Source organism: Ranitomeya imitator, chromosome 1, assembly GCF_032444005.1.
Source record: "Ranitomeya imitator isolate aRanImi1 chromosome 1, aRanImi1.pri, whole genome shotgun sequence".
NCBI classification, from domain to species: domain Eukaryota; kingdom Metazoa; phylum Chordata; class Amphibia; order Anura; family Dendrobatidae; genus Ranitomeya; species Ranitomeya imitator.
This window is the reverse complement of record NC_091282.1, coordinates 121558211-121571214: the sequence shown is the minus strand read 5'-3', so window position 1 is coordinate 121571214 and position 13004 is coordinate 121558211. Positions and strand designations below refer to the sequence as shown.

Here is a 13004-nt window from a genome sequence, read left to right as displayed (position 1 = left end):
CCCTAACCACAACCCTAACCCCAACCCTAACCCTAACCACAAACCTAACCCTAACACACCCCTAACCCTAATCCCAACCCTAACGGTAATCCCAACCATAACTCTAATCCAAACCCCAACCCTAGCTAAAACCCTAACCACAACCCTTACCACAAACATAACCCTAACACACCACTAACCCTAATCCCATCCCTAACTGTAATCCCAACCATAACCCTAATCCCAACCCCAACCCTAATCCCAACCCTAACCGTAATCCCAACCATAACCCTAATCCCAACCTCAACCCTAACCCTAATCCCAACCCTAACCCTAGCCCCAACCCTAACCATAATCCTAACCACAAACCTAACCCTAACATAACCCTAACCCTAATCTTAACACTAATCCCAACCCTAACTCTAACCCCAACCCTAATCCCAACCCCAATCCTAACTTTATCGCCCCAACCCTAACCCTAACTTTAGCCCCAACCTTAACTCTAACTTTAACCCAACTCACTTTAACCCAACTCACTTTAGCTCCTCTAACCCTAATGGGAAAATAGAAATAAATACATTTATTTTATTTTATTATTTTTCCCTAACTAAGGGAGTGATAAAGGGGGTTTGATTTACTATTTTTTTTATTTTGATCATTGGGATAGGGTCTATCACAGTGATCAAAATGAATCAATATGAAAAATCTCCTTTTGCTGCCAGGTGCCAGCTGGCAGATCTCGGCGGGCGCACTGCGCATGCGCCCGCCATTTTATTCCCGGAAGAAGATGCTGGCGGCCATGGGGGGAAGCAGGAGGCTCCAGGGACACCGGAAGGTACCAGGGGGATGATCGGGGGACCCTATTTCTCTCTCCTCTGATGTGCGATTACATCAGAGGAGAGAGAAATTGAATGGAAAATCTGACTTTTTTTTGCGGTTGCCGTTATACCGTTAATAACGGCGATCGCAACACCGGGGTGAGTAAAAACCAACCCGAATCATGTTCTCTGGGGTCTCAGCTACCCCTGGCATCCGAGACCCTGGAGAAATTCCAACTCTGGGGGGGGCGCTATCCACTTTTTCCTCATCGCTGTTAATTAACATCGCTGTGGTTTAAGTACCCTTAACTGCCGCCGTTTAAAGGTGTATCGGCGGTCGTTAAGGGGTTAAGGATAACCAAGTCAGTGTTTTTGAGTGGCCATCACAAAGCCCTGATCTCAATACTAGCTGAAAAGTTTGGTGCGAGCAAGGCGACCTATAAACCTGGATCAGTTACACCAGTTTTGTCAGGAGGAATGGGCCCATATTCCGACCAACTATTGTGAGAAGCTCATGGAAGGATATCCCAAACATTTGACCCAAGTCATTCAGTTTAAGGGCTATGGTACCAAATACTAATGAAATGTATGTAAACTTTTGACTTTGCAGTAAGTAATAAAATTGCCTTAAAACATTCTCTCATTATTGTGACATTTGACCAATATTAATAATTATGGTAATCCTAGACACACATGAACACTTCTTATATAATGCCAGTGCAATGAGGGCAGACAGTAACACATCTGCAGATGTTACATAGTAAAACACATAGACCAGTATTTATAAAACACAGAACAGACAATGCAAACAATCCACCTGACTAACAGTGAGCGGAATCCAATCTCAGCTCGTACCCATGTCATGGCATCTACGGCAGTCGGCAACAATGTTACATCCTACAAAGGACATTAATCTGCCTGCAACATTTCTAAAATGGAGGTTTGCTGGAGCCGGGGGATGTTTGTACGAAACAAGAATATCCAAAACCCAGAAATGAGACGATGTAAATCAGATCAGCTTTCAGTATAACAAAGGCTTTGAAGAGACTGGAGCGTCACCAGCGTACGGCCGGCAGCAACACAGCCATACATGATGTGTATACATGTACACAATCCATACGGTATGTATATACACATCCATGATCCACAGGTGAGGTATATACACATAAATGACCCCTACATGATCATGACACATGGATTCTATGCATATACATCCTATACATTGCATATACATTCTATGATGGCTATATCCAGACATACATGATCCGCACATGACGTATATACACATACAGATGTGGTTCATATCCACATACGTGATCCATAGATAATGCATACACACATGGTATATACAGGATCCATGCACAGACAGGATGGAGATACAGCTGCCATCATGACTCGCTGCCTCCATCCTTGCACCAGTAACAATGGCAGCACTCTGGAGCTATAATGCTGCCTGTAGAGGCCACAAGCCCCGGGCACTGACTGGGCTTCCATCGCCCCCTTACCTTCTTCCCACCCTACACGGAGCAGCAGGCAGCGGAGCTGAGGTGCCCGGGATGAGGCGGGGGCAGGAGGTGGTCTCTGATGATGGTGGTCCTCAGTGGGCACTGTCAGCCGCTGCACTCACCTCCACAAGGACTCTCCTCCTGGTGCTGGGGATGATTGGCAGAGCCCCGGGCGCTACTGCCCCCTACAGTGCACGGCGGTACTGCAGCTTATGTAACATCACCGGCTCGTTCATCGTGTGGGCTCTGCATCAATACTGGGGGCTGGTATCTGTCCTTGGGGCTCTAAGCTGCATTGAGGGCTCGTAGCTGCACTGGGGGGGCTCTCATTTGCTCTTGAGGGTTCTCATCCGTACAGGGGGCTCTTATCTGTACTGAGGCTGTCATCTGCTGCTGGAGGATGCGGTCTGCTTGGAGAGAGATCAGCACCCAGCGCAAGCAGAGGCAGCCCCCCGGGGCCGGCATTGTGTCTGCAGGCAGAGCTGGGCTTCGCTCACCTTTTGCCTGAATGTTTCTCTGCTTCTTTGCTCTTCCAAATCCACTCATCCAGGATTTAATGCTTTATACCAGCATGAACCACTAGGGGGAGCTTCGAGCATAGGAATTTATACCGCTGGTACTGAGTTCTAGGACGGCGGTATAAGCTGTACGCTGAGAGCGCCCCCTAGTGGTTAATACCAAGGAACCTGTCCCCCCAAAATCGACGGTGAGCTTACCCCACCAGCATCAGGGGCTTATCTACAGCATTACAGAATGCATTAAAGAATGCTGTAGATAAGCCCCTGATGGATCCTGAAAGATGAGAAAAAGAGGTTAGATTATACTCACCCAGGGGCGGTCCGGTCCGATGGGCGTCACGGTCCGGTCCGATGGGCGTCACGGTCCGGTCCGGGGTCTCCTATCTTTTTACGATCACATCCTCTTCTGGGCTTCATGCTGCGGCTCCGGCGCAGGCGTACTTTATCTGCCCTGTTGAGGGCAGAGCTAAGTACTGCAGTGCGCGGGCGCCGGGCCTCTCTGACCTTTTCCGGCACCTGCGCACTGCAGTACTTTGCTCTGCCCTCAACAGGGCAAAGTGCACCTGCGCCGGAGCCGCAACGTGAAGACAAGAAGAGGACGTCGTCCTATGAAGATGGGAGGCCCCGGTCCGCGACGCCGATCGGAGCGAACCGCCCGCCCAGGTGAGTATAATATAACCTCTTATTCTCATCTTTCAGGATACATCAGGGGCTTATCTACAGCATTACAGAATGCATTACAGAATGCTGTAGATAAGCCCCTGATGCCGGTGGGCTTAGCTCACCTTTGATTTTGGGGGTGACAGGTTCCCTTTAAAGAGAACCTCTCAGTTCCCCCAGAACCACTAGCAGTTGCGTCTGCCTATATAAATTCCCTGCCTAATAGTCCCTGTGTTCAGGCCCGGATTGAGCATCTGCCGAGACGGGCAGATGCCCGGTGGGCCATCAGGTCCCCACCACAAAGTGGGCCGCCAGCCCTTTAAATCTTCTGTGTGAAGGACCTATGTGCGCACGCTGTCCATCTGCATGCGCTGACACAGGGACACAGGGCCTTCACACAGAAGATTTAAAGGGCCGGCAGCCCACTTTGTGGTGGAGACCTGCATCAGTGCACGAGCATGGCCGTGGCCCTCATGCGTGCGCGCGGGCATTGTCAGCGCGGGCAAGCAGGGGATCGCGTGCATGCACACAGGGCCAAGTTAGAGATTTGAAAAGGCCGGCGCCGCGGTGCGCAGAGGGTGCCTCCATCTGTGTCTGACGCTGGCCTGTCTGTACCAGCGTCAGTGAACACTCACCAAGTCCAGCAGGATCCTCTCCTCGTCACCGCTGACACTGGACAGTGGACCCGCCTCAGCTCTTCATACTCCCCCCATCTCAGGGACCTGGGTGAGGCTGATGATTGTTAGCCAAAAAAAGTTCTTATACTATGTTACCGCGGCTGACACATTGCGTCCCGCATTCTAGACTGCACATTTGCACTGTTTTCTCCCCTCTCAAACCTGTTCCCCTTTTCTGATACTAATAAAGTGTTTACATTTTTATACTGTACTGGACTGCTTGATTGTTTTTCCTTTTCTCCAGTTCAGGCTTTGACTAGCCCATAAGGGAACAGGGGAATCCCCCGGTGGGCCCCTGTGCAAATCTGTACCCCCAACCTTACAGTATGGGCAGTACTTGCCATAATTCACTTAATTCACTTTGTACAACAAAAAAGCAGCATCTCATTCATTAACTAAACTACCCAGTTTATTATTATATGGCAATATAGGTACATTTGTGAACCAGGGTCATGTAATATTTGTATGCAGGTGAAAAATGGGCACCCAAAGTCAATGTTACTGGTAGGCCCTTGGCTCCCCAGTGCGACACTGCTCCCGTTTGTCTACAGGGCAAGTGGGAAGATCCTGGTAAAGCACTAGAATTGGTGCATCTAATAGATGTGTCTTTTCTTGGCAGCTGAGGGCTGCTATTTTTAGGCTGGGGGGTCAATATCCATGGCCCCTTACCAGCATGAGAATACCAGCCCCCAGCTGTCTGCTTTAGCAAGGCTGGTTGTCAAAAATGGGGGGGACCCCACGTTGTTTTTTTTAAATGTTGTTTTTTTAAATTATTTAAATAATTATGGCATGGGGACCCCTCTATTCTTGATAACTAGCCTTGCTCACAGCTGAGGGTTGCAGCCCCCAGCTGTGAGTTTTGTCTGTCTGGTTATCAAAAATACAAGGGAACCCATGCCATTTTATAGGCATGGTAGAATAGGCGTTTGGTGAGTATGACTGTGTTTTTTATTTTTAAATAAAAAATAAAACTGTGTTTTGTTTTATTTCTAATAATACGTGTTTATAAATTCCTCTCCATTACTAATCTGTGGGCTTGATGTCACCTGACAATACAAAGGTGACATCAACCCCACAAATATTACCCCACTTGCCACCGCTACAGGGCAAGTCGGAAGAGCCGGGCAAAGCGCCAGAATTGGCGCATGTAAAAATGTGCCTGTTCATGGCAGCTGCAGGCTGCTATTTTTAAGCTAGGGGTCAATATTCATGGCCCCTTACCAGCCTGAGAATACTAGCCCCCAGCTGTGAGCTTTAGCAAGGCAGAGCAGGGGAGAACAGTGCTGCCACTAGGAATTTCAGAGCCCCATACTGGCAAAATTTTGGGGGGCCCCCTGAGACTCCACCCAGGCTCCACCCCTCGAACTGTCCACAGCCCCACCGCTCTCTCTTGGAAAAACTCCACTTCTCACCAATCACACATTAACAGCTCCCATCACCCAGAGGCGTAGCTAGGGTTTTGGTACAGGGGGGGCGAAGCTTCGGAGTGGGCCCCTAACCAGGTAACCTTGATTACAACTTGATGACGCCCCCTAATAGTGGAGGAGAACCTCAGCAGATGACAGCGCTGTTACTGAAGAAAATCTCTATATAACGACCAACATGGATATTACCGCCATAGGCAGATACTGTAGAATAAGGCAGCACTCCCCCCTATAGGCAGATACTGTTGAATAAGGCAGCACTCCCCCCCATAGGCAGATACTGTAGAATAAGGCAGCACTCTCCCCTATAGGCAGATACTGTGGAATAAGGCAGCACTCCCCCCCAAAGGCAGATACTGTAGAATAAGGCAGGACTCCCCCCTATAGGCAGATACTGTGGAATAAGGCAGCACTCCCCCCTATAGGCAGATACTGTACAATAAGGCAGCACTCCCCCTATAGGCAGATAGTGTACGATAAGGCAGCACCCCCCCTATAGGCAGATACTGTAGAATAAGGCAGCACTCCCCCCATAAGCAGATACTGTAGAATAAGGCAGCACTCCCCCCCATAGGTAGATACTGTAGAATAAGGCAGCACTCCCCCCTATTGGCAGATACAGTGGAATAAGGCAGCACTCCCCCCCATAGGCAGATACTGTAGAATAAGGCAGCACTCCCCCTATAGGCAGATACTGTAGAATAAGGCAGCATGAGTATCCATTCTGCCCCATCAGTCCCGTGATCCTGCCCCATCTGTCCCGTGATCCTGCCCCATCTGTCTCCATCCTGCACTATGTCTCCAGCCTGCCCCATCTGGCTCCCATCCTGCCCTCCGTGTCTCCCATCCTGCCCCCCGTGTCTACCATCCTGCCCCCTGTGTCTCCCATCCTGCCCCCTGTGTCTCCCATACTGCCCGCTGTGTCTAAATTCTTCCCTCTGTGTCTCCATTCTTCCCCGTGTCTCCATTTTTCCCCTTGTGTCTCCATACTTCCCCTTGTATCTCCATTTTTCCCCTTGTGTCTCCATACTTCCACTTGTGTCTGCATTCCTCCCCCTGTGTCTCCATTCTTCCCCTCGTGTCTCCCATCCTGCCCCCTGTGTCTCCCATCCTGCCCCGTGTCTCCCATCCTGCCACCTGTGTCTCTCATCCTGCCCCCTGTGTCTCCCATCCTGCCCCCGTGTCTCCCATCCTGCCCCCTGTGTCTCCCATCCTGCCCCCTGTCTCCATTCTTCCCCCTGTGTCTCCATTCTTTTCCCTATATCTCCATACTTCCCCCTGTATCTCCATACTTCCCCCTGTGTCTCCATAGTTCCCCTTGTGACTTCATTTTTCCTCTTGTGTCTCCATACTTCCCCTTGTGTCTCCATTTTTCCCCTTGTGTCTCCATACTTCACCTTGTGTCTCCATTCTTCCCCATGTCTCCATTCTCCCCCCACCGTGTCTCCCATCCTTCCCCCATGCGACTTTCAATAAAAATAAAAAACCTTTCTTCTTTCCTTGCCGCACTCCTGCGGCGATGCTTCCACAACGCACTCGCTGACGAATGACAATGATATCATATGCTGGCGACATGCGCGCTGATGTCAGCTGCCAGCCTCCGATTGGCTGGCAGCTTTTAACTATTGCCGTGCGGGACCGCATGGCAATAGAGTTTACCTGAACCTGCGTCTTGTACGCAGGTTCAGTTACAGCACCGGCAGAAGCCTTCCGCTGAGGCCCGATGACCAGAAGAGACGGGACCCGATGCGGGCCCACTCTTGTCATCAGGCCCCAAACGCCAGTCAGGGCAGTAACGGCCCTGGGGGAGAATGATGAGAGCCGTGTTCAGCACCCGGTGCCGGGGAACAGCGCTTACTGTAATGCTTCTTCCCTGGTGCCTGTCCCTGTGGTACTGATGCGGCACACGCATGCGACACGTGTTCCGTAAGTATTACACACATGGACACTGACATTTCTGGTACCAGAAATATCAGGACATGTGAAAGAGGCGTTATAGCGGGTTTTTATGTTTTTTTAGTGTGTGACAGCAGCCAGACGCTTTTCATTGCAAAAAATAGTTTTTGCATCACCACATTTTGAGAGCTATAAGTTTTCTATATTTTGGCCCACAGAGTCATGTGATGGCTTGTTCTTTGCAGGAAGAGTTGATGTTTTTATTGGTACCATTTTCAGGCACATGACATTTTTTGATCGCTTTCTATTCCGATTGTTGGTAGTCAGAATGAACAAAAGCTAGCAATTCATGAGTTTCTTTTCTTGGGGAGGGTGAGTTTATGCTGTTCCGTGTGCAGTAAAATTGATAAAGCAGTTTTATTCTTCGGGTCAGTACGATTACAGCAATGCTACCTCATTTATACAGTTTTTTAATGTTTTGGCTCTTTTATACAAATATATAAATAGTTTTTACTATTTAATAGAAAAAAATAATTATTTTCGCACCACTTTTTTATTCTGAAAGCTGTAACTTTATTATTTTTCTGCTGATGGAGCTGTATGGCAGCTTGTTTTTTGCTGGACAAGATGACGTTTTCAGCGGTACCATGCTTATTTATGTCCATCTTTTTGATTGCGTGTTAGTCCACTTTTTGTTTGGCAGTATGATGATAAAGCATTTTTTTTACTTGTTTTTTTATGGTGTTCACTAAAAGCGTTAACTAGTGGGATAGTTTTATAGGTCGGGTCGTTGCAGATGCGTTGATACCAAATGTGTGTACTTTTATTGTTTTGTTTTTTTATTTCAAATATCAATTTAGCGATAGAATATATATTGATTTTTTTTATTATTCTTTTTTATTTAAAAAATATATTTTTACAATTATTTTAAAAAATGTTCTTCCTGCAGCTCCAGGGGACAGTAATGGGGGCCAAATTTGCGCCGGCTTATGCCAACCTGTTCCTGAGGCTGTGGGAGAAGGAACTCTTCCTGTCGGATAGAGCTTCGTCGATGGACAGCGTCCCCCTTTGGACGCAGTACATCGACAATATTTTTCTGATGTGGCAGGGACCCATAGATTTCCTTCATGGGTTAATGAATTCTTTGAACAGCAATGATTGTAATATCCACATCACGTACCATTGTGATGCCAATAGAATTGAGTTTTGGATGTTCTGATAAAACGGGATGAGAATGATGTCCTGCAGACAGACATCTATAGAAAGCCCACTTCAACTAATACATTGCTGCATGCCTCCTTTGCACACCCTAGACACATGATACAGTCTGTCCCCACTGGTCAGGTGCTCCGCCTCTGCAGAATTTGTTCTGCGGATGAGGATTTTGCAATACAGGCTGAGGAAAGTAAATGTAGGCTCTATGCAGGTGGGTACAGCTGCCGAATGGTGAAAAAAGCTTTTAATTGTTCGAAACATTCATCACGTAATGATTTGGTATATAAATCGTTTGATAGACATCCTGATGTTAAAGTGCTGTTTGTCACGGACTACCATACACAAGTTGCACATGTAAGAGAGGCTCTCACTAGATCATGGCCTATCCTTCTAGCCAATCCAATTATATCTAAATATATCTCTGAGAGACCTGCTATTACTACACGGCGTTCCAAAAATCTCCCTGATTTATGTAACATGCAGCGCCTCAGGGTCCTGGTCGTTGCAGTAATGTCATTTTCCTCTAGGGGGGAGTGATGTTACGTTTGGAGGCAATGAAGGAGATCTCTTAACCAGGTATTACAAACATACAACACATTAGGTAAAACTGGTGGCCTGGAGATGAAGTTAGGCAGTTGCTGGCTGAGCTTGGCTCAGTTAGTTGGTCCCTGACAGGGGTGGGAGCCTGTCAGAGGCCTAGACAGAAGGTCACGGAGCTGCGCATGCCCTAAGTGCGGCAGTTCCTAAGAAAGGACACGAAAAGAGAACTGTATTGTAGAGAGGGTGAAGAAGTCATCGCAAAGGAGTGGATACCAGGAGGAGTTCTGCCCTTCACAGGCTGACTCCTTCTGAGGCGCAGGATCCCGGTAGCCGGAACACCGAGGGAGCAGCGGTCCTTTATGCCTTGCTCCAGAGACTGGCAGGACAGCTAATTGCAAGTTACTGATCCACCCTATACCCGGGAGGCAAGGTGGCACCCAAGAGAGGCCGGGGCATGATAGAGTCCCTGTAAAAAGCCTTAAGCCACCGGTCATATGGGTTTGTCCTATCCATCTGAGGGACAGAGAGAGAGATAACATCAATAACATCTACAACATCTGTGAGGACCTTATGAGAGGCTTAGCAGTAAGGTACTACAACACCAAGGCACTAGAGGAAAGCTACTGATTTCTACCTGGATAAGGGGACTCTGGATTTGCCTCCAAACCGGCCAGACTCTGCCTGCCCTGTGGTCTGGTGCCCTGGACTGTGGATGCTGAAGCCTTCAGTAAAAAGGTAAAGAGACTGCAACCTTGTGTCCTCGTTCTTCACTGTGCCTCTCACCATTCACCATCTGCACACTGGGAAGCCCTGGGGACATACTTCACCTGTGGGAAAGTATACAATCTAGCTGCCATAACATCACCTCAGCGGACCCCTTAGCAGCGTTGGTCACCCTAACCGAATACCACAGGTGGTGTCACGAACATTTCCCCTTTAAAAACTTTTCACTTTATACACAGACTGTTATGAACAGGTAATTCAGAACCACAATGGACATAGAAGTACAGAGCACACAAAGTGACCTGACAATTACCAAAAACATAGGACGAGCTCTGAGACGTGGGAACTCTGCTGACCGCAATCCCTAATCCTAACACACCACACTAGAGGTAGCCGTGGATTGCGCCTAACGCTCCCTATGCAACTCGGCACAGCCTGAGAAACTAACTAGCCCTGAAGATAGAAAAATAAGCCTACCTTGCCTCAGAGAAATTCCCCAAAGGAAAAGGCAGCCCCCACATATAATGACTGTGAGTAAGATGAAAATACAAACACAGAGATAAAATAGATTTAGCAAAGTGAGGCCCGACTTACTGAATAGACCGAGGATAGGAAAGATAGCTTTGCGGTCAACACAAAAACCTACAAACAACCACGCAGAGGGGCAAAAAGACCCTCCACACTGACTAACGGTACGGAGGTGCTCCCTCTGCGTCTCAGAGCTTCCAGCAAGCAAGAAAAACCAAAATAGCAAGCTGGACAGAAAAAATAGCAAACAAAAAATAACACAAGCAAAACTTAGCTTATGCAGGAAAGACAGGCCACAGGAACGATCCAGGAGGAAGCAAGACCAATACTAGAACATTGACTGGAGGCCAGGATCAAAGCACCAGGTGGAGTTAAATAGAGCAGCACCTAACGACTTAACCTCATCACCTGAGGAAGGAAACTCAGAAGACGCAGTACTACTCTCATCCACCAAAGGAAGCTCATAGACAGAACCAGCCGAAGTACCACTCCCGACCACAGGAGGGAGCTTGGCCACAGAATTCACAACAGTACCCCCCCTTGAGGAGGGGTCACCGAACCCTCACCAGAGCCCCCAGGCCGACCAGGATGAGCCACATGAAAGGCACGAACCAGATCGGCAGCATGGACATCAGAGGCAAAGACCCAGGAATTATCTTCCTGACCATAACCATTCCACTTAACCAGATACTGGAGTTTCCGTCTCGAAACACGAGAATCCAAAATCTTCTCCACTATATACTCCAATTCCCCTTCAACAAAAACCGGAGCAGGAGGATCAATAGATGGAACCACAGGTGCCACGTATCTCCGCAACAATGACCTATGGAACACGTTATGGATGGAAAAAGAAGCTGGAAGAGTCAAACGAAAAGACACAGGATTAAGAACATCAGAAATCCTATATGGACCAATGAAACAAGGCTTAAATTTAGGAGAGGAAACCTTCATAGGAATATAACGAGATGACAACTAAACCAAATCCCCAACACGAAGTCGGGGACCCACACAGCGCCTGCGGTTAGCAAAACGTTGAGCCTTCTCCTGAGACAAAGTCAGATTGTCCACTACATGAGTCCAAATCTGATGCAACCTATCCACCACAGTATCCACACCAGGACAGTCCGAAGACTCAACCTGCCCTGAAGAGAAACGAGGGTGGAACCCAGAATTGCAGAAAAACAGCGAGACCAAAGTAGCCGAGCTGGCCCGATTATTAAGGGCGAACTCAGCCAAAGGCAAAAAGGACACCCAATCATCCTGATCAGCAGAAACAAAACATCTCAGATATGTTTCCAAGGTCTGATTGGTTCGTTCAGTCTGGCCATTTGTCTGAGGATGGAAAGCCGAGGAAAAAGACAAATCAATGCCCATCCTAGCACAAAAGGCTCGCCAAAACCTCGAAACAAACTGGGAACGTCTGTCAGAAACGATGTTCTCTGGAATGCCATGTAAACGAACCACATGCTGGAAAAACAACGGCACCAAATGAGAGGAGGAAGGCAATTTAGACAAGGGTACCAAATGGACCATCTTAGAGAAGCGATCACAAACCACCCAAATGACCGACATTCTTTGAGAGACGGGGAGATCCGAAATGAAATCCATAGAGATATGTGTCCAAGGCCTCTTCGGGACCGGCAAGGGCAAAAGCAACCCACTGGCACGAGAACAGCAGGGCTTAGCCCGAGCACAAATCCCACAGGACTGCACAAAAGAACGCACATCCCGCGACAGAGACGGCCACCAAAAGGATCTAGCCACCAAATCTCTGGTACCAAAGATTCCAGGATGACCAGCCAACACCGAACAATGAACCTCAGAGATAACTTTATTCGTCCACCTATCAGGGACAAACAGTTTCTCCGCTGGGCAACGGTCAGATTTATAAGCCTGAAATTTTTGCAGCACCCGCCGCAAATCAGAGGAGATGGCAGACAAAATTACCCCCTCTTTGAGAATACCTGCCGGCTCAGGCAAACCCGGAGAATCGGGCACAAAACTCCTAGACAGGGCATCCGCCTTCACATTTTTAGAGCCCGGAAGGTACGAAATCACAAAGTCAAAACGGGAGAAAAACAGCGACCAACGAGCCTGTCTAGAATTCAACCGTTTGGCAGACTCGAGATAAGTAAAGTTTTTGTGATCAGTCAAGACCACCACGCGATGCTTAGCTCCCTCAAGCCAATGACGCCACTCCTCAAATGCCCACTTCATGGCTAGCAACTCTCGATTGCCAACATCATAATTTCGCTCAACAGGCGAAAATTTCCTGGAAAAGAAGGCGCATGGTTTCATCACAGAGCAATCAGAACTTCTCTGCGACAAAACAGCGACTGCTCCAATTTCGGAAGCATCAACCTCGACCTGGAATGGAAGCGAAACATCTGGTTGGCACAACACAGGGGCAGAAGAAAAACGACGCTTCAACTCCTGAAAAGCTTCCACAGCAGCAGAAGACCAATTGACCACATCAGCACCCTTCTTGGTTAAATCAGTCAACAGTTTAGCAATGCTAGAA

The 13004-nt window shown here is 48.2% G+C and overlaps 1 protein-coding gene across 8 annotated transcripts in view; it reads right to left on the bottom strand.

Annotated features, from left to right (window-relative positions):
• FAM169A (family with sequence similarity 169 member A) overlaps positions 1-2870 on the bottom strand; it is a 189777-nt gene extending 186907 nt beyond the window's left edge. For 2 of the 8 annotated variants that reach the window (XM_069750319.1, XM_069750351.1), the window contains exon 1: positions 2800-2870. In XM_069750319.1, the coding sequence (XP_069606420.1) occupies positions 2800-2848 (49 nt within the window). In that variant the 5' untranslated portion in view covers positions 2849-2870. Of the gene's footprint in view, positions 1-2302; positions 2499-2799 lie in introns of those variants that run through there. The other 6 variants (XM_069750337.1, XM_069750368.1, XM_069750328.1 and 3 more) reach the window with 4 other exon arrangements.
• Positions 2871-13004: the final 10134 nt, after the last annotated feature.